We start from the raw sequence: 21566 nt of genomic DNA, 5'->3' as shown, positions 1-21566 counted from the left end.
TGTGGTTGAGCTGCAATCCCACCCCATCTCCTTGCTCGAGCTGTTTTATTCTGGGTGAAAGACCAAAAGGATGTACATTTTCTAAACTGTCAACAACTTTGACCAGAGTTTTTCCTCTTGAAGGTTTTATTATCATTTAAACCTGTCTTCATTGACGTGATTGGAGCCCTTGAGTATAGGATTCTTTTCTGCTTTGTTCACAATTCTCACAATCTTCTGAACCCACAGTTCTAGAAATTGTTCATCTTTGTGGTAACATCCCATTAGGTTTGTATTTATTTGACCATTTTCCCATCATTGGGCATTGTTTAATTTCTCACTTTTTGCTATTATAAATAACGTCGCCATCAGTATTTTCACAGAGGTGGGTCTTTTTCTGTCTTGTCAGCAACTTTCTTGGGATCCAACAATAACTCAAAGAATATAAAATTGTTCTCAATTGATATTGCGTCGCCTTTCTTACTAAGTCCTTTGCTTCTCTCCCCGCCCTTTTGACTACAAATAATTTTAGGAGAATATAAAAACAGTTGAGCAAAACTAACCAAAACATTCAGCAATTCTGACCTTCTGTACGGTGTTCTAGCCAAGAGGTACATACATGGTATCAATCGATTGGGACTTTTTTTTTCTCTTGCCTGATTCCAACTTCTTTTCCAAAATGATTGAACCATTGCACAGCTTCACTGGCACTAAATTAACGCGACTGTTTTCATTGCATCCACGTCCATGATAACTTCCATCTTTTACCATCCAGGCCAATTCATTGCATAGATTCCCTCAGAATTATTTCAATTTTCATTTTCTGATTATTCACTTTTTTTTTAGCACTAAGTAAATTATCATTATTTGCATTTCTGCTTTTGAGAACTATTTGTTCACCTCCTTTTATTACTTATCTATAGAGGAAAGACTGATGATTTTATAGACTGTATCAATACAACATAGACTTTGATATCAGACTTTTCTCTCCAATCCATGTCTTTTTCTCTTCCCCCCTCACCCAAATTCACTTTACTTGTACAAAAGCATTTCACTTTTATAATAATTTCTCAGTTATAACTGTTACACATTCGGCTTCTAGCCACAGTTCTGAGGCATTTTCCTCTCATTTTTGGTGGTGGTATTTTTTACGTTTAGGTAGCTATCCTTCCAAACTTATTGTGGTGGGAGTGATGGGACATGCTGTGCCAAACCTATTTCCTACCAAACTATTCGGTTTTTCCAGAATTTCCTGATCAACAGTCATTGATTGTGCGATTGTTGAGTGCAAGGCTCTGTACGGGCACAGTAGCACAAGGCACATTCCCTGCCCTTGTGAAACTTACCGTCGAGTTGAAGAGAGAGTATACGTGTACAAAGGAAAGCGAGAATATTACTTTCTATGGGTCATTATTTCCATTTTCAACATCTGGCCTTTTCTGCAGATGTTCTGCTTGCTTTATTCTTTCCTTTGTTAATTTCTACTACTTATGAAAGCAATTTGCTTGGCTCACGTTGGCCGTATTGATTGAGGGTGACCCAGGACAGTGGTGAAGTGCCAGTTTCTTATTCGTGACTGATAGGGCAACCCTTCCTTTCAGTTGCTTTATTCAGCATTTACTCCCTCACTTAAGGGCCTTTGCCTTCCATTAAATCGACTTAGGGCTATCCAAAGAGGGTTTTCTTGTATACCTGTAAGTAATTTGTGTCCGGCTAGGAAAAAGTTGAGGTGTTTGAGGTGAGTGACAAAGCCTGAGGGAGCGAGAGGGACAGAGGCGTCCAGAGGGAGTCCCGGGAAGCTTGTGGAGGAGGTTTTGTGGCGCCTCTGGAAGTGTGCAGACAGGCTGTCTTGAAGATCGCGATGCTTGTGCTATCACCTGAATTAAAAGCACAAAGGTGCCAGGTGCAGCCGTAATGTTTGGGGATGAATGTATGTGAGGGCACGTGGGCAGTGGGGTCCGGACACGGGAGCACGTGGGCGGCGGGTCCGGACACGGGAGCACGTGGGCGGCGGGTCCGGACACGGGAGCACGTGGGCGGCGGGTCCGGACACGGGAGCACGTGGGCGGCGGGTCCGGACACGGGAGCACGTGGGCGGCGGGTCCGGACACGGGAGCACGTGGGCAGTGGGGTCCGGACACGGGAGCACGTGGGCAGTGGGGTCCGGACACGGGAGCACGTGGGCAGTGGGGTCCGGACACGGGAGCACGTGGGCAGTGGGGTCCGGACACGGGAGCACGTGGGCAGTGGGGTCCGGACACGGGAGCACGTGTATTTGTGTGAAATTTGCAGCTCTTGTCTCAGAACTTGTAAAAGCCTGGCTCTGTTTTTGATAGTAAATCCATTAAATGCCGGCTTTGGAGGGGGAAATGGTGTTCATAGATTTGTGATATTAATTAGTCTTGTAGGGAGATTTTATTGCATTACTGTACTCAGCATGCCTTGCTGATTTATGAGCCCTCGACAGCGGGTCAGATTACTGTTGCATTTCACCTTTGGTACGGGGAGCCTCATTATTTCAGTCGAGGGTATGAGACCGCGGCTCCTCAGTCAGGGTTACACACGCTGGAGTGTGAGAAAAGGCCCCGCGGCACGGCGGGAGACGCCACAGGGCAAAAAGGCAGTATTTGCAACTGGACGCTGCGTTCAGACGTGGACGCACGGAGATGACTCGGGGCCGCCCGGACTTTCCACGCCACGAGTGGGGGAATGCCAGGCTTTCTTTGCGGCCCCTTTAGAAAACATGGAGGATCCTGGCTGTGGAGCCAGAATTAGGGACCTCAGAGGGACCCTTTCAGAGGGAACCTTATCAGGAAGTCTGGATGAGCTCTGTCCTGGTTGTTTGTTCCAGAAAGAACCAGACTGTCCTGGAGGCCCCTTCCCACTCTAAAATGTCGGGAATCTGTGGAAACCCCTCGGCTCCCAGGCGCTCCGTGAAGCGCCTCGATCCGCTCCTTCCTTTCCCTCCTCCCGGCCCCGCGTGGACCCGAGCCCGGGCTGCGGACAGCTGACGAGTGGGGCGCCAGACCAGACCGCCAGTTAAATAATGTTTGGGTTCTTGTCAGAATGTCACAGAGTACCCTGTCATTTTGTTTCAGCAACTTGTCCTTCTGAATGCACAGTGTGCCTTATGGCACGCCAGCAGTAAAAATGTCACTTACAATAATTACTTTTTGGTGAAAATGCTTGCTGACTTCCTACCTCCAAGCTGTTTTTTACACAGTGGGGAGATAATATGAAATGACTTTATCCTGACTGCTCAAATGAACACTAAATGGAATTTAGGTTATTATTACCGCAGATAGAGGGCTGGGCCTGCACATTTAAATCGGGGGTCGGATAAGCTGCAGAGGCTGGTCTCGGAAAATGGGCCCGGCCTGCTTTTCTCAATGCGCTGCTGTTCAAAACTCCGGGCAGCTGTTGTCTGCCGGCTGGTTGGAACCTCAGCTTTCCTAATCCTTTTAGAGCCCCTGAATGCGCCGTGTAGTGGAGAGCAAGAGACGGCTGCCATTTTACTCCAGTTTGTGCCTGGGGTCCCAGCGCGCCACCCCCCGCCCCTCAGCAAGCCTCGGGCCGATTTTGAGTCTTACAGAAATTTCATCTGTGTGAACCACAAAGGAGAGGATGGAGGAGAGAAGAAGAGAGGAAAGGAAAAGGGGAGGAGAGGAAGGGAAAAGAGAGGCGAGGAAGAGGGAAAGGAGGAACAGAGAAGGGGAAAGAGAAGGGGAGAGGAAATGAGAAGGGAGGAGAAGAAGAGACAAGGGGAAAGAAGAGGAAGAAAGAAGGGGAAAGGAGAAGGAGAGAGGAAGTGAGAAGAGAGGAAAGGAAATGGGAGGAGAGGAAGGGAAAAGAGAGGAGCAGAAAGAGTAAAAAGGGAAGGAAAAAGAGAAGAGGGAAGGAGAAGGGAAAAGGGAGGAGGAGAGGAAGGGAAGGGGAAATGAGGGGAGGAGAAGAGAAAGAAAGAAGAGAAAAGAAAAAGAGAAGAGAGGAGAGAAGGAAAAGAGATAAAGGAGAAAGGAAGTGAGAAGAGAGAAAAGGGGAGGAGAGGAAGACAGAAGGGGAAAAGGGAGGAAGGGAGAGGGGGAAGGAAAACGGTCTTTCTGCGATCCGGATAAAGCCGGGGGGAAGACGTGTGCTTGATGGGTTCTTGGAACAGGCAAACTCTTTGTTAGGATTTTGCGAGTGTTCTTCCCAAAGCAGATGCTCTGGATGGGGAGTCGCGTCACTTTGCTCTAGGAGCCCCCAGGCACCCGCTGCAGATGCTGTGGATGCCTGGGGGTGCAGGGGAATGCAGGGGGGTCTGGCCGTAGGATGAGGGGCCTGGGTCTCTGCTGAGCATCCCGCTTGCCCACCTTGGGGCCACTCTCCGTCCAGCAGAGCTGGCTTTTGGGTCTGCTTTAAAAGAACCCTTAAAGAGGTTCTTGGGTGCTGTCCGGGCCGGAATGGGCCACGGGAATGCACAGGGAGAAAGCCCTTCTCCAGCCCGGTGAGAGGGAGCACTTGGGGAGCCGCCCATGCTTATTCTCAGCTGGGAAGGGAGAGATGGAACGAGAACGGGGGAGTGGGTTGGGCGGGATGGGAAAGCTGAGCTCGGTCGGGGCTGGCTCCATTATTTTGGCAATCACCCCTGCCCCTAATTAGGTAGTGTCTACACCAAAAATTGGTCTTTGGGTGGATCCACTGTATCCCACATGACCGGGTTTGGGCAGTAATTTTCCAAGAAATCCTCTTCTGCTCTGAGATAATTAATATTTCCCTGGAATTAAAGATTTAGAGCTAGAGGAGAGGAGAACTTAGAGCCCAGTAAGAGGGGGAAACTGAGGTCCGGACAGATTCAGAGATTTGCCCAGATCACGTGGGCAGCAAGCGGTGGAGGCGGGTTTGGCAGGTCCTGGCAGACTAGAGCAGCCTGTGCAGAGCTGGCGGAAGCGTGGTGAGGGGGCGGTGGGACGGCCCAGCAGTGAGCCCCCTCGCAGGGTCCCGGCTCATCGTTGACAGTGAGGAGGTGCCGAGCTGCGGTGTCGGAGGGCATGGTCTTGGCGTTCCTGGCCCGGCCCCCTCCCTGCGCTCTGTTTTATCAAGACAATCGTGTCATTTATTCTGAAAGGGAAAATAAATGTGCCAATTGCCTTTTACATAAAATGGAGACCCTCCAGAGGCCCGCTCTCTTCCCCCTGGTTTTGCCACCCCAGGACCTCTCTCTAGGTGCCCCCAACGGGGAGCCATGGGCTGCCTCTGCCCTCCCAGATATGTTAGAACAAAGCTGAGCAGGAGTCTGCTGGCTGCCCCATGTCCAAGGGACCACGTCACTAAAACGGGGAAGAGTCTGAGCAGAACATGGCGGACGCCAGCTGAGTGGGTGCGCCCAAGCCTTGGCAGACAGAAAGCCCCGGATCCGGCCTTCCATGGCTTCCCCTGGAATCGGGCAGGTCTTTGGCAACATGGCGTTCTGAGGATCCTCTTTCCACACCCCCTCCTTGGCCTTGACCAGCAATAAGGTCTTTGTGCCATCTGGAGCACCGTGGCCCATGAAAACGGCAGCAGCCAGGGGGGGGGGTCGAGTGAGCGCCCGCTGGTTCGCGCCCCTGGCCCAGCCACAACCCCCCGCGCCACAGCTGCGCATTTACTTTAAGTGGTTTCTGAAGGGCGATTGTTCTCAGTGCCCGTTGGAAGGTGCTCCCACTCTCTGAGGAGGGAATGTTCTCTTGCATCTGTCCATGCTCATCAAAAACCATGGGCTCGACCGGGCTCCCTCTGACCCGAAAATAGACGTCCCCACATCTGTTAATGAAAAAATTACCTCCCCGTCAGAGCAGGCAAAGGGCCGGGGAGTCTTTAGGCAGCGCTTTATGAACGCCAAGAGACGCCCGACGGCGGCGATCTATCGGGGCGTACGCCGCCGCCGCCCCGTGCGGTGATGGGCGTACGGCCGGGAGGGGCTCGCCTTTCCCGGGGTGGGCTGGGACGAGGGCCGTGTGCCAAGAAGGTGGGCTGGCGAATTCGGGGAGGAGGCTCCCCCTGCAGCCCTGCCCACGCTCGGGTCCGGGATGGCGAGAGGTCAGAGAGTGCAGCTGCTCTGGCGGTTTGGTCTGAATTCTTTAAAGCTGGCACCGGGGCCAGAATCGGGAGGAAGCCGAACCAGTCCGGGGCGGTTTCTTAGCCAGGCAGCCATCATTCTGACCTTGCTGTGGGTGAAAGGACACAGACCTGCAAAGAAATCTGTTTATCATGTGGGGAATTCATGCCATCCCTGACAGTGTACAGTGAGCAAGATGGATGGTCTGCCAAATTGGTCCCTCGCATGGGTGAATCAGGGCAAATTTACAGTACAATTCCTTTGCTGCTGCTGATACAAAAATAACATTTGCTGGGTTTTATATTCAGTTGTATGATGACCCAGGGGTGAGCAGAGAAAAGAAATCAGATTTGTAGGATTCATATTGCCCTAAAGATTTATGTGGCCCATACCTAGCTTTTATATCTGTCTCCTTTACATCTTTTATAACTGGTTTTTTAAAAATCCAATTACCCAGGTGGAGGGGATGGCTTTATGTGACTGTCGGGCAACTTTTCTGCATCGAGGACACGGTACAATAAAAGTATTTATCATTTTAAATACCTCCATTTTATTGTGAGCGGGCTCTGTCCGGGGTTACCGACACGCTGGATGCGGTAATGTCTGCGCGACGGTTACCGTGCAGTTGTGTCCCAGAATAGATCGCCCCATTGTGGCTCCGTGCTGCCCGGCGGCCGCGGGGAGATAAAAGGGCACTCGCTCCGCCACGCCGGCGTGCTCCCCTCCCCTTAGCCCACGGGCACTGGTCTTCCCACAAGATGAGCCGGGCACCGGGCAAAGCAAGGGCAAGAACGGGGCGGCCCCCGAGCAAGTCTGCCCCACCGGCGGGGGCAGCGGGAAGGATGTAGAGGGGGAGGCCACCTCCTCCCTCTGCTCCCCACGGCCCGTGCCAACAGCCCCCCTTTTTGGCGGTTGAGGAAGCGCGGGGTGGGGGCGTGTCAGAGGCGGCATCTCCAGGTGTCACTTGGGCCGGGCCTTGGGACGATGTTCCGGACCTAGGGAGAGCTCAGACTGAGATCAGGGAGCGCTCAGTGGCCCGTGTGGGAGCGGCGTGTGACCATCAGCAGGTTCACACTGGCCAAGGCGGGAGCAGGAGGAGGCCCCAGGAGCCTGTTGAGGACACAACCCCGGCCCCAGCTTGGGGGGAGCAGAAATCCTCGGTGATTTAGCAACCCCCAAAGTGAACTCGAACCTCTGGACCCTGACAGCAGGGAGTGTGTGTGTGTGTGTGCGCGTGTGCCTGGGTGCGCGTGGGAGTGCCTGGTGCACACACACACTGCCAACCATGGGGGAGAAGGAAGCTGGAGCAAATGGGCCAGCAGAGTCCTCCGGCCTCCTCCCCGGCTCCCGCAGGAGCCCCGCAGGCTCGTTGAATGGCCATGGGCAGGGGGGAGGGGATCAGAACTAAGGCTCGCTGCGGCCTGGAAAGGCGCCGTTGGCATTTTCCTCAAGAAATCATGTGTCTGGCTTCCAGGCGACCAGGAGCCCCGGCGGCCCAGCGGCCTCTGCTCCCGCCCTGCAGCCCGGCCTGTTAGTGGGATGAGCACGGATCTCTCTGCAGGGAAAGGGGCGGGGGGAAAATAGGGCATCAGCTGTTGATGGTCTCAATGACATCCTGAACATCTCTGTCACGTAGAGCAGCCGCTGCCCGCCTGGTCATATGAGACTTTATTTAAAACCCAACATGTGATCCGGGCCTTCAGAACATTCGCCCAGAGGAAAACCACAGACAAAGGACTGGGGGCCCAGGGCAATGGCAGAGGCCGGGCCCAGGGTTCCTTAAACGGAGATACGCCAAGATCAGTTTCTTGTGGAGGTGGGGGGCTAGGGGCGCGGGCCACTGCACACTCGCTTGGATGCGTTCATTTGTCTGATTAAACCCCCCTTCTTGTTCTTTATTAAGGGGGGGGGGGGCAAAGGGAAGGGATGATACAGCCTTGGGAAACTGTAGGGGATGTAAAAATAAGAGACCACAATATGTTTTGTTTATTTATAGATGAATGTAGATAAATAGAACAATTTATCATTTTAGATAAATTGATTTATAGATAAATAAAAATTTGATTTACTTTCACATAAATAGGATAATTTGATGTATTTATAGATAAATAGGACAATTGGCTTTTATTTGTAGATAAATAGAACTAATGCCATGGAAGAGACTCAGATAAGCCCCTCCTCCTGTTCTACAATGTCTATGGAAATGCCCATTTGCTTTGGTGCTGGTTAAGTTCAAAAACTTTTTTTATTAAAAAAAAGGATCAAGCAGAGTCTTAATCCGTGAGAGCACTTACTTTCTGGCCACCCGCGAGGCCCCGGCAGCAAGCGCCCCAGGCCACCCAGCTCTGCCGCCCGGTGCCCGCTGGAGGCCCAGCCCTCTGAGCTCAGTTTCCCTCAGTGAAGATCTCAGATTTAGCGTAGCTTCTGCACCAGAGCAAACGACAAGAATAAGAATTCATGATTTTATGATTAGTGAAGCCGGGAAAACGTTGCTGAGGTCTGTGGATCTCTTCCGCCGCGGTTATGTGTGTGTTGTGGGGAAGTCTAGGGCGCCCCGTGGGCAGGAAGCGGGCGCGGGGGGCGGTGACCCTCACGGAGCCGCGTGCGTTTGCAGCCGCGTGTTTGGTTATTACTCTGGGATGCGAGGAGTCGGGGAGACTGAAGGGGCCGCCTCTAACCCGGCCTTTGCCCGTTTCCGTTGCAGACAGCACTCCAAAGACCTCGGCCAGCTGCAGCCCTGCCCCGGAGTCCCCGATGAGCTCCAGCGAATCGGTGAAGAGCTTGACCGAGCTGGTCCAGCAGCCGTGCCCCGCCATCGAGACGAGCAAGGATGGGAAAGTCCCGGACCCCGGGGACCCTCCGGCCTCCGACTCGCAGCCGGCCACGCCTTTGCCGCTCTCTGGACACTCGGCCCTCAGCATCCAGGAGCTGGTCGCCATGTCGCCCGAGTTAGACACCTACGGCATCACCAAGCGGGTCAAAGAGGTGCTCACGGACAATAACCTTGGTAAATAGCGGCCTTCGTTACGGGGGAGGCGCGGGGTCGGGCCCCCTGCTGGGCTCTGGGGGGGGTGAGGCGCAGCGGGAGCGATCCCTGCCCTCCAGTGGGGACGGCCCGCCCGCGGGCACTCTTTAAGCACCTACTGTGTGTCAGGTACCTTGCTGGAGGCCAAACTTGTGCAGGCCCCCCTCCCTTCAAGGAGCCCTGGGCTGTGGAGTTCGAATCCTCCCTCTGGTACTTATTCCTTGGGTGATATTGGGCAAGTTGCTTCACTTCTCAGTTTCCCCAAATGTAAAAGGCGGGGGTTGGGCTCTGTGCCCTCAAAGGTCCCGGACCTCAGTTTCCTCATCTGTCATATGATGGGACGGCCTCTGAGGTCCCTTTCAAAGCCAGAGCTAAAGGCGCCTGATCAGGGGCAGGTGACTGAAAGGGAGCAGCATCTCTCCCTGATTTAAGCCAAAGGGGCTTAAAGGTCTTTTTGTTCTTAGTCATCGAGGTGCCATTTTTTTGCCCGGTTCTTTCTATGGTTTTTATGGCCTGTGGTGTGACTGAGAGTCCCCCAAAGCAGAAAAGGAAGGAAGTGTGCCCCAGACCGTGCACTGGGTGGGGAGGCGCGCTCCCATGTGGGACGTCGCAGTCACATGACCCAGGGGCAGTCGGGGTCCCGTCATGGCCGCCAGACCAGAGAGAAGAAGCAGCTCCACGAATTCTCCCCGATCGAACATGGACCACCCTCCCGTCTGACCTGCGGCCTCCTGGCACCTCACCCGGACAAAGCCCGTGTGGCGCCGCCCTCTCCAGCGGAGGAAGCGCTTGTGCCCAGGACGCGGCGTCCAACCCGCCTGACCCGCCCCTGTGTCTCGGCAGGGTGCCCCCAGACGTTTGTCTGGAAAGCTGTGGGATGGGCCCAGCTTTTTCCTTGTTTGGTCTTTTCCAATGGAAGTAGGAGAGGAGGGAACAGGATGATTCCGAAACTCTGCCCAGCGTGCCAGCAGCAGAGGGGCCGCCACCAGCCTGCTGCGAAGAGACTCCTCTCCTCCCGTGGCCGGGAAAGGCCTTTGTAACGAGAACTGCGAGCGGCTCCTGAAGCGCTGCCTTTTGAAGACACTTGGGGAGGTTTTCTTGGATCCCAGATCGAGAGCTGGAAGGGAGCTGGGGGTCTCCTGGTCCGACTCCCTCAAGGGCCGTCGCACAAATGCAAGAGTCTTTCGGGGATTTGAACCCAGGCCCTCTGGCTCCAAACTCATTGCCCCTTTCACCGGATCACGTTGTCTGTTGGCAATTACTAAAATGCATGAAGGTTCCCAGGGATCCCCCAGTTTTGGTTTGAGGGTCTCAGGCCTGGCACAAGCCGAGAAAGTTTGTCTTTCCCATCTGACACAAGACACAAATAGTGCATCGAGTAGACGTGGGGTCAGGAAGCCTCCATCACGAGCTGGGTGAGCTTGTCTTGTCGCTCCTCAGCCCTAGAATGAGAGCGTGGGATTGAATGGTCTCCTGGACCCTCCCTCGGCTCCGTCACTTAGATTGTCAGGAGCCTGGGGACCCCTCCTCCCCAGGGTGTGAGTCATGACGGCCGAGGCCGCCCCACGCGCCCACAAGATTCGCGGGGAAGGCGTCGAAGGATAACCTGTGGCCTCTGAGCTGAGCTAAGAACAAGGGGAGACATGACCGGCGACCGGCCTGTCCTCGGGCCCCCGCACGGCCCCACGAAGGACGCGGATCCACCGTTCTCGGGGCTCGCCGAAGGCCTCTTCCTTCCTGGCCCGGCAAAGGCCGCCCGGCTTGGGAGCAGCGGCCATGGAGGCAGCCGGGGACGGAGAGCCCGGAAACGTGCCGGGGACACGGCGCTCTCCGAGGCCTCCGAGGGAAGTGGGAACGATTTCCCAAGAAGAATCTCTCGGTTTGGAGCCTTTGTTTTCTTCGCGTCTGGATGTGCCAGACATAGCGAGAGGAGCTATTTATAGACCGTCTTCCTTGAGCATCAGGGTCTCTCCAAGGGACAGGGTTGGAAGGAGAAGTCGGCTGCTGCCTCGGGGGGGTGGGGCGGGAGGAGGACCCGGAGAGCCGCCGGATCCGAAGCAGCCCCGGAGATCTCGTCGGGAGGCTCCTTGTCTCCGCCCCCCAGAACTTGTCCGGAGCCCCTGTGGGCCGCCCACGTTGGAGATTTACGCTCCCCATCGGGGCAGGCTGGATCCTCACTGGTTCTCATTCCAACGGCTCTGAACGGGCACATTCCTAACCTGCAGCTAAGAAACCTTGGGTCGGGGGAGAGATTCTTTTCTGCCTCTGAATGGCATTTTTAAGTTCTCTCATGGCCATGATCTCGGAGGGCCGCCGGGAGGGAGAGGCGGGCCTGCCAGATCTCCGGGAGAAAGGCCTCCCAGAAGGAAGGGCGGATCCCAGACGAGGGGGCCTTGTGTCCCTACGCGGCCCCCTCCGGGACCGGCTGGGACCTGCCCCCCCTTTTTTGTTACCTCTGGGCTCCTGAAGGCCGCCCTTTGGCTTCCCCGGGATCCTGCCTGGAAGCCGCAGAGCTTTCTCCTTTTTGTCTTCCCAGAGCACTTGCTAACAGCCCTGGCCCGAGTTACAGCAGCGTCCGGAGGGGCTGGGGGAGGCGGGGGGTTAGAACCGCTTCTGAAGCGCAGTCAGTCCGCAGGGATTTATTAAGCACCTACTTGGAGACACGTGGGGGGAAATCTGTGACCTCATCAGTGTGTCCAAAACGGGAACAATCACCGTAGCCTGTAACTGCTCAGCAGGCCAACGAGCATTTATTAAGCACCTCCTGTGTGCCAGGGAGCACATTGAGCGCTGAGGACACCCAGGCCAAACGGTGAAGCCGTCTTTTCCCACGAGGAGCTCGCGGTCTGGGTAGGGCACAGTGGGTTCCAGTCAGAATATGCAGAATAAAAACGAGCTAACCCCATACCCGTGCTCTTTTAACCCAAAGACTGAAATTGAGGTAACCAGATTAACCCTCTCTGATCCCCCTTAGTCTCGGGCCCGTCGCCAGCCTTGCCCTACGGCCGCCATTTTGAGAGCCCGCGGTGACGGCTCCCTCTGCTTCCCCCTCAGGTCAGCGTCTGTTTGGAGAGACAATCCTGGGGCTCACTCAGGGCTCTGTCTCCGACCTCCTCGCGCGCCCCAAGCCCTGGCACAAGCTGAGTCTGAAGGGCAGGGAGCCCTTTGTCCGGATGCAGCTGTGGCTCAACGATCCCAATAATGTGGAAAAGCTGATGGACATGAAGCGGATGGAGAAGAAAGGTGAGCGCGTCCTCGGGTCCGGGTCATGGTCACCTCGGGTCATACGTTCGAATCGAAGAGATGATGGCCCCGGGTCACACTGCCCGCGGTGAGGGGTTCTCGGGCCAGCGTGGCCGGCTGTGCTGACCAGCCCTTTACAGGGCGGAGGCTCAGCCTCAAGGGGGACCCGCTCCTCGGACCGCCGAAGGCTCGTGGGCCTGTGCCCGGCCACGGCCTGCGTGCGGGGGGAGAAGGGCCGGCCCTGAGGCAGCAGTGCGGTTCCCTGTAGGTTACGGAGCAGGCAGAAATCCTAGTGACGAGGAGGAGGGCAAGATGACGGCCCGGGGCTCCGCTCACCCAGCAGCGCCCGCCCAGGCAAAGCCCATTCCCCCAAATCTGTGAGGGTCGTGGCTTTGGGGGCAGGGGCGCGGTTTTTTTGGGGGCAGGTCTGCGATTTAGTCAGTCAGCAAACCCTGGGGAAGGACCTGCTCTGGGCCGGCTCTGTAACGTGATTAGTGAAGGGGCTTTCGAGGAGACCCTCCAGATGCCTGGGACGTGGGCACCTTCTCTACAACTCAGGGCCCCGGAACAAGCTCCAGGAAGGCGGAGCTGCTGACGGACCTGCCCCCTCGGGCCAGTAAATGGGAAGCAGGCCCTGAGCCCAGCTAGCATTTCTAACGGGCTTCCTGTGAGCCAGGCCCTGGGCTGAGCACCTTATACATGGTCTCATCCGCCTGAAGGGACTACTATTACATACCCATTTAACAGATGAGGAAACTGAGGCAAGCAGAGATGAGATGACTTGCCCAAGATGTCACAGCCAGGAGGCATTTTGAGGCTGGATTTGAATTCCCGACCCTCTGGCAGAAGGCGGCTCTAAAACATTTCTTTTTGCAAAGATACTCAGGGCCTGCCTAGCCCCAAAACTTTAAAGTGTGTTTAGTAAGCCCCCTCCTGGGTGCTCCCAGCCCCCTCCTGGCTCCTCCCAGCCTCCTTCTGGGTGCTCCCAATCCCCTCCTGGCTCCTCCCTGTGGAACCACCAGCTCTAGGCCTTTCTTGGGGTCGGGCCCTTGGGCAGCTGCCAGGGACCCTGCGGTCCCGTCTCAAAGTCCTTTTTTTAGATGGGCGACAGAGGAGACCAGTCGTGTCCGTGTGCTGGGGTCAGAGTTCGCTAAGCCCAGGCCCTTCCCCTCAGTCCCCTTCTAAGGGATGAATCTGTTCTCTAGACCTTCCTCACGATGCGACGTTAGCACCTTCCTTCAGTAGTCACTTAAAAGCACCTACTGCGTGCTGGACTCCAGGCCAGACCTGGACAGAGCGAGAGCCTCAGCGTGTGCACACGTAGGAGAGGAGCGCGGAGCTCCCTGGTGCGAGGCCCGAGTTCGGATTCTGCCTCCAGGACCCAGTGGCCTTGTCCAGCCTCTTGTCCTACCGGGGATAAATCAATGCAAACTAAAGGAAACGGGGGCGGGGCGGAAAGCCTCAGAGACCACCAGAAACCCGAGCCTCGGAGGCGCCCCTGGAGACCCCGAGGCAGGTGACGGGCCCAGGAGCCCCAGGAAGGGAGCCCAGCTCTTGGGGTGGAACAGAGCAGGCCGGGGGCCGGCAGGTGCCCTGAGGTCAGCACTAGAAATGTCCCGGGAGTCTGTGCTCTGCCCCTTGTGGAGCCACCGCAGGGCAGGGGACCTGACTGAGGCAAAGGGAGGGGCCAGACTGGTCTCACTGGGGGGGAGGGATGGAGGGGGGTGGGTGACAAGGACAAAGGGGGCATCCCTGGCAGGGAAGGGGGGTGAGGGGCCCCAAGGTGCCCCCTAGCTGTTCCCAAACTGTGGAAGGCCCTAGTGCCAGGGCCAGGAAACAGGAGGTGCTCCCTGGAGGAGCTTTGTTAAGCAGCCTCACAGTTCCCCTGGAGCGCTGGCCCAGGCATTCCGTGGCTCCCAGCACCACCTTGTGGCAGCCGTGAGCTAGTGCTCCTGCCCAGTCTCCTTTGCATGGGCCCAGAGGCGGCCGGGGCCCCAGGCAGGGCCAGGGATGCACAGGACAACTGAACGCGGACCAGCCCCGCGAGCGAGCCAGGAGCCTGACGGGGACACCCAGGGCCGCGGGCTCTTCTCCGCTCGGGGCTCGCAGCCCCCCCCCCCATTACCCCCAGGGAGGGAAGGCTGAGCAGCCGGGCCCACAAGGCGTCTGGTTCTGCCTGTCTGGGGGGGCGGTGATTGAGCTTTCTGAGAGCACAGGGCGGCCTTGAAAAGACCCAGCAACAAACGGGCCGCAGAGCCGCCTGTCCTCGTCCTCGGGCAGATTTCCTCCTTCCTTTGGCCTCCTCCCGGCACCCTCCCTGTGGCTCCCGACGGCCCGGGGCCTCGCCCTTGCCAGGGTGCCACCTCCTGGCAGCCGGCTGACGGGGTCGTGAGGTTAGAGACGGCAGGGCCTCCGGCAGCCTTCGGTCTCCCCAGCCCCCCGTCCGCACTCGTTTTCTCCCGAGAGGAAGCCCCTGGAGCAGCTGCTGGGGCCCCGGGTCTCCCACGGGCTGTGTGACTCTCCCAGGAGGAGCGGCCCTGGAGGCCTTGCCTCGGACACTGCACCGGCCGGCAGCTCCTTGGCGAGGGCCCGGCACCTCGGAGCCTCTTAAGTGCCGAGCGGGGCCCGATGACGGGCAGGGAGAGAAGACAGACAGATAACGGAAAACCGCGGGTGACCTGGCACGGGCACCAGGGTGTTCCCTGCCACCTCTTCCACAGCAGTTATGTTAGAATAAGGAAGCCCCGAGGCTTTGGCTCCCCCAGCCTCAGTGTCTCCTCCTGTAAATGGTTCAGTGGGAAGTGGGCAGATCTGGGTGGGAATCCTGCCTCTGCCACTTGAGCTGCAGGACTCTGAGGAAGCGGGAGAGCCCGCAGACCGAGGCCGGGGACATGGGGCCGGGCGAGGGCCAGCCCCTCCCGCTGCAGCCAAGCCGCTCTGGGGAAACAAGGCTGCTAATCCGTGGGCTGGTCCTGGTGGGAGAGGGAGAGGGCCGCGTCCTCCCGACACTGCAGAGACCAGCCCCAGGCCGAGCTTGGGGCCCCGGGCAGGGGACTGACCCCCCTCGAGGTGGCTCCGAGACAGTGAATTAGGGGCCCTTCATCCTGTGAACAGGAAGGGCATTTGCTGGTTCTGGCTGTCCCTCACAGGGGGCCGGACCCTTGTCTGCTCGGCACCTTTGTCCCCAGACTAAGACGGTTTCTTTGTCCTGCAGCCTACATGAAGCGGAGGCACAGCTCAGTGAGCGACAGCCAGCCCTGCGAGCCCTCCTCGGTGGGCATCGACTACAACCAGGGCGCCAGCCCCCAGCCCCAGCACCAGCTGAAGAAGCCCCGCGTGGTCCTGGCCCCGGAAGAGAAGGAAGCGCTCAAGCGCGCCTATCAGCAAAAGCCATACCCATCACCAAAAACCATTGAAGAACTCGCCACCCAGCTCAACCTGAAAACCAGCACCGTCATCAACTGGTTCCACAACTACAGGTGCGGTCCCGCGAGCAGCCGAGGGGTGGGGGGGCGCGAGAAGGGGCCCAGACCCCCTCGGGGAACCACCGAGGCCACACATGGTGCTTGAGGACTCGGTGTTTGGGGCCTAATGGGACAGACGCTAGTGTGGGATCCCGCAGGCATCCCACTGAGGGGAGCGGGGTAAAGGCCGCCATCCAGCCGGGATTGTGAGCCGGGCAGAGCGTCCGCGGCTGGAGGCCGGGCGGCCTTGGGGCCCCTCAGCGGGGGTGATTTCCCACAGGCCCCTGTTACCTCCGCATGGCTTAGTCAGCCCTCAAGGAGCTTCCTAGCAGGATTCTCAGACCTTTGTTCCCCTCCTGGTAGACAAGAAAGGTGGATTTCCCCATTTTACAGATGTCTGGGTGCCCCGGCTCATGTGGGGTGTGGGGGGAAGCAAGCTGCCGGGACCACCAGAGAGGCAGAGGGGAGGCTGTGTCACAGTGTGCGACCCCGGGCCCCAGCACTTGTCCTGCTCTGTCAGCTCCACGCGAGGGATCCGTGTGTCTGTCCAGGCCTGGACCCCGTCCTCCAGAATTCAGCGCGCTGGGCGTGGTCTCTGTTTCTGCAGGCTGGGCAATTACAGAGTAGCACATTTAGTGTGACAATGAGCTTTTTTTTGGAGGAGGTGCTAACCTCACACACACACACACACACACACACACACACACACACACACACACACACGTGCGCCCTTGTCCCCAGGCTCTTACCCAGCGGGCTCTCCTCCAGGCTGGTCAGGCCGGCACCACTGCCCTTGGCCACTTGTCACAAGAGCTGCCCCCTCCCCCACCCTGGCCACTCCACAAGGGGGCCCGAGCACAGAACTAGGGCCGGGTTTTACTGCAGAAACCATCCCACTTCCTCAGAAATGGAAGTCTCCAGGAAGGTCGGCCTTGCCGCGATTCTGCCTGAGCGCGCACTGAGGGCTCCCCCATCAGGGAAGGGTGGCCATTTCTGAGCCGGATGCAGGGAGAGGCTCCTGGTCAGGGACCAGCGGCGAGAGGCAGCGCTGGACAGGCCTTGGGGGCCATGGGGTCTAACCTCCTCAATTGACACATGAGGAAACTGAGCCGTGAGGAGGGGAAGGATGACAGACTTTCATGTCACAGAAGCTGGTGGTCCCCCTCTCAGAATCAGGAAATTCTGAGTTTTAGTGAAGTTAGATCCCCAAAATCCTAGGCCCCCTAGATCTAGCTGTGGACCCTGGGGGACTCCACGAAGTCCAGGCAAAGAACTCTGATCAGAGCTTGCGGGAGGCCCCCGTTTACCGATGGGGAAGCTGTAGGCGCTAGCACCGGGGGGCCTCTGGAGGCTGCTGGTCGACCTCCTCCTCCCTGTGCCAGGGGACAGTTAAACAGAGACCCCTCCATGGCAGCGCTCTCCCCATAGAAGGCCACATGACGGGCCCTTAGCCCCAGGGCAGGGACCACGCTCCGCCATCTTGGCGGCGGATCTCCCCTTGAGCCTTTCTTCTTCTGAGGAGGAGGGGGGCCCTCCTGGCTGACTTCACAGACCTCAGGGGCCAACCTGGAAGCTTTGGGTTCATGCACAGCAAGGAAGCAAACTGGGGAGGGAGCCCCCGTCTCCAAAGCACACCGGGAGCAGAGACTGGAGCACCGTCTGTCGGTGAGGGGCCTTCCCATTCCGGAAAGCCGGCGCTCCCGGCCTCAAAACCCAAAGTGAAAGCCACGACCTCCGGAGCGCGAGGTTTCCCTGAGATAACCGAGCCAGGATTTGGGCCCCGGGTCTGAGGGAGCCCCACAGGGGAATATCCGGCTGAGAGCCAGCCCCTGGCACCCTCTCCTGCTCCCGTCCCCCAGCTTCTGCCGGAGGCGAGCGTACCTGAGCCGCGCCCGGTGATGTGCGCACAGACTCGGGCCCATTGCAGCACACGTGAGCGGCACACGAGCGCACTCTCTGGGCAGAAGCTTCACACTCTCATGTTGCCCTCACCCACTCGTGTACGGTGCTCGCATGCACTCATAGCCCCCGGCGCTGGGCGGCTGGGGGCTTCCGGGTGTGCACATGTACTCTGTCACACCTGGAGCTGGCCCCCACCCCAGACTCCTCGTCTTGTAGCTAGGGAAACTGAGGCACAGGGAGGCTGACTGAATCCCAGCCTGAGCTGGAAGGGGGCTTGGCCTCCATTTGGGGAAACTGAGGCACAGGGTGTAAGCATCAGAGGTTGGATTTAAATCCAGGACCTCTGACTCCCAGTTGAATTATGAAGGTTTGGTCTCTGTTAGCGAGGCCCCAACCCCTACTGAGTCCCCTGCCGCACTTAGCTCTGCGAGTGACCGGGAGCGCCACAGGGGGGCCGGAGTCGGGGCTGCCCCAGGTGTCCCCTAGTGAGGGTCAGGTCTTGGACAGGTGGCACGGGGCGTCCCGGGAGAATGGAGATGGGGAGCCATGATGGCCGGCCCCTCTCCTCACAGCAGCTTCTCCAAGACTCAGTTTCCTCATCTGTCAGATGAAGATAATAATACTTGTCATTCCCACCTCTGCACACATTTGTAAGAAAAGCTTTGTCATCCGGGGGTCACATGAGCAGTTGTTCCTGTTTGATGATGGGGCCTGAGCCCAGAGGAAAAGGGTCAGCGGGAACCCAGAGAGGTCCATCTGGGCTGAGCCTCCGTGTGGCCTTGGGCAGGGCACTGCTCAGACAAGAAGGCCGCTGGGTTCTTCTCCTGGGTCACCCCCTCTCCAGCTTGTCAGGGAGGGGGGTCAGGCTGGACGGTCTCTGCTACCTCTGGGACCCCTGGTTAAGAAGCCTCAGGTAGCTCAGGAGCCGCCGTGGGTCTGATGCCCCCTGTGCCCCCCATCAGCCCCAATCCCCCCCAGAGCCCCGTGTCTCCCCCCCGCTGACCCCTGCTTGTCCTTTCTCTCCTAGGTCTCGCATCCGCAGGGAGCTCTTCATCGAGGAGATCCAAGCAGGGAGCCAGAGCCAGGCCGGGGCCAGCGACTCGCCCTCGGCCCGGAGCGGCCGCGCGGCCCACAGCTCGGAGGGCGACAGCTGCGACGGCGTGGACGCCGAGGGCCCGCCAGAGGGCAAGAGCGGCGCGCCCGAAGTGCCGGACGAAGTCGGCAGTGCAGCCACAAAGTCTCAGGGAGGGCAGGCGGAGGCGGCGGTGGAAGCGGGCGGGGAGCTCCTGCAGCTCGCCCGGTCCGCGGAGAAAAGCGATTCATTCCACGTGGGAATGGAGCCTCCGGCCCAGACGGACGACGAGGGCCGGCCCGCGGGGCCGCGTCGGAGCTCTCCGCCGGGCTCGCGGGGTTCGGGAGAGCCCCCGGAGGCCCCGCCAAACTCTGCTCCAGAAGAGGACGCCTCTACCTCAGCCGCCTCTGCCACGGCCCCTGTCGGGGAGAGCCCCTCCAAGCCGAAGGAGAGCTCGGAGAAAAGCCCCAGTTTGCCAAGTACCAGCTCCACCGCCTCCGGCCCCCAGAAACCCCACTCCCTCCAGAGCCTGTTCAGCTTCCCCGAGGCGACCGGCGCCAAGACCACGCGAGACAACACGCTGAGGAAAAAGAAAGCCGCCAACTTGAACAGCATCATCCACCGCCTGGAGAAGGCCGCCAGTCGGGAAGAGCCCGTCGAGTGGGAGTTCTGAGCCGACGGAGCCGGCAGGCGGGACTGGACCTCCCTGGGCTGGCCTTCCTTGGGCTGCGCACTTACCGCCCTGCGGGCCACAGGGCAAAATCGCCATAGGCCAAGGTGCATATAGAAAACAGAAGGGGCGTCGAGCCCATTTACGTTGCGTTTTCGAGGAAGAAAACAGATGTGTAGTCAAGCCTTTTTGTACCCTCAAGTGTTTTTTTTATTGCCCTAAGTGATTTCCACAGTTTCTGGAATAACTCTTACAGCCTTTGCCTTGCGCCCTCGTCTTTCGTGTGGGCTTTTAAAAAAAAAAAAATCAAACCCACATATTAAAAGGGGGCTTTTTATCCGCCATCTGATGGCTTCAGAGCGATAATAATACACTATTATCTTCTTAAACCAGGAAAAATGGGGAGGGGGGGGGACATTTTTCAGAAAAGTTTAAAAAAAAAGAAAGTTTTTGTAGCTGTCCAGTTGCCACTAAGAGATTGCACAGTCAAGCCGACTCTAAACACACTAGTTTGGATTCCTAAATATTTTCAAGAAAAGAATCTTCTTGTTTGAAACTTTGAATTTAAAAAAAAAAAAAACACATTTACTCCACATATTTTTTAACAAAAGAAAAAAAAAAGTCACATCAGGAAAATATCTTGGTTTGTGGTAGCTGACGGGCGGGCGGGCGTCGTGTTTTCTGTGAGTGACAATAGAACCTTGACACGTAGTGCACATGACTCCATAGCTTTAACCAATTCTGGGCTTTTGCAGACCAGGGTTTGTTTAATACACTCCATTTTAGGCCAAATCAGGACAAAAAAAAAAAAATCGGAATCTAGGTATTTTATAATCTGCTTTTTAACCTCTAACCGCAGAGCACGCTGATCAGACCTCATATCTGGGAGGTTTCGGAGACAAGTTAGAACCGTAGCATGTACTTGTTGGTTTTGCCTAATTTATAGCGTCTATGTGTTTTGTTTGCTTGCGTGGGTGCATGCGTGTGTATGTGTGCGTGTGAGTGTGCGTGTGCGTGTGCGCGCTTTGGAAAAGAAAGAGGGAAAGAGTTGGCCAGTAACATTTCAGCATGCAGCTCGGGGGCCCTTGGTTACGACCTGAGCCGCCCAGGGGAACTGGAACAGGGTTCCGTCCCTTACCGATGGAGGGCTCTCCTGGTGGGAGATGGCGCGGACCGCTCTCCCTGAGCCGGAGCCTGCCTCAGATGAAGATAGCTCCCTTGGTGTCATTCCTCCTTCTCTCTGTTTCCCTCTCCCCTTCCTCTCCTCCACCCTTTCCCCTCTCGTTCATCCCCTCTCTCTCTCTCTGTCTCTGTCTCTGTCTCTCTCTCTCTCTCTCTCTTTCTCTCTCTGTCTCTCTCTCCCTTCTCTCTCCCTCCCTCTCTTTCTATCTTCTCTCTCTCTCTCTCTTCCCCTTCTCCCTCTCTTCTCCCCCCTCTGTTTCTCCCTCCGTCTCCCCCTTCCCACAAGCCATCTCTTGCTATCACATTCACTCTTGCTATCTCTCCCTCTTCCCACTACAAGCACTGATCACTATGTTGAAGTTGTGGGAAGACGGTTGGGGTTTTTTTGTTTTTTTCCTATAGAAGAAGAGAGTGCCCGGCAGTAACCATCCGCCCCCCCCTCGCCCCCAAACAAGAAGTGGCCCTAACTCTTAAACCAAACCGTTCATGCTCCTGGACCGCGGTCCAGATGGTTCTGCCCTTCGTCAAGTTTGCCTCTTGGAAACAAGCTTCCTTTATGCACAGTTTCGGACAGACTGAGTACAAATCAGAAGTCTAACTTGTCTCTAATTCCTCCTGTTGTCTATGTGTAGATGCGTGAGAACAGAGGTGAGTGAGAGAGTTCGTGAGTGAGTGTGAGTGCGCGCATGAAAGCCGTTTTCTACGTCTCGTCTTTTCTTACGTACCTGTGCACACATGAGAGTGCATTACTGCCACCTTTTTTCAATACGCTCTTTTATCAGTTTGGCTTCAACAAATTTGCTAATTTAGACTCCTTTATTGCCATATCTTTAAAACTAACAATAGATGATTTCGGTATATATATATATATATATATATATAAATATATATATATTATTTTTTTTTTTTGCTTATTTATAGGTGCTGTATTTTATTATCTGATTGTTAGGAAG

General features: G+C 56.7%; 1 protein-coding gene across 7 annotated transcripts in view; it reads left to right on the top strand.

Moving 5' to 3' along the window:
• The window catches only part of CUX1 (cut like homeobox 1), a 379575-nt gene that overhangs the window by 304455 nt on the left and 53554 nt on the right, over positions 1 to 21566 (top strand). For 5 of the 7 annotated variants that reach the window (XM_074264156.1, XM_074264159.1, XM_074264158.1 and 2 more), the window contains 4 exons: positions 8760 to 9062; positions 12135 to 12323; positions 15538 to 15802; positions 18717 to 19632. The exons of the other annotated variants lie outside the window; for them this stretch is intronic. In XM_074264156.1, the coding sequence (XP_074120257.1) occupies positions 8760 to 9062; positions 12135 to 12323; positions 15538 to 15802; positions 18717 to 19434 (1475 nt within the window). In that variant the 3' untranslated portion in view covers positions 19435 to 19632. Of the gene's footprint in view, positions 1 to 8759; positions 9063 to 12134; positions 12324 to 15537; positions 15803 to 18716; positions 19633 to 21566 lie in introns of those variants that run through there. 7 annotated transcript variants of the gene reach the window in all.

Source organism: Sminthopsis crassicaudata, chromosome 4, assembly GCF_048593235.1.
Source record: "Sminthopsis crassicaudata isolate SCR6 chromosome 4, ASM4859323v1, whole genome shotgun sequence".
NCBI classification, from domain to species: Eukaryota; Metazoa; Chordata; class Mammalia; order Dasyuromorphia; family Dasyuridae; genus Sminthopsis; species Sminthopsis crassicaudata.
Note: the sequence above shows the minus strand (reverse complement) of the source record. Positions and strands in the feature narration are given on the sequence as shown.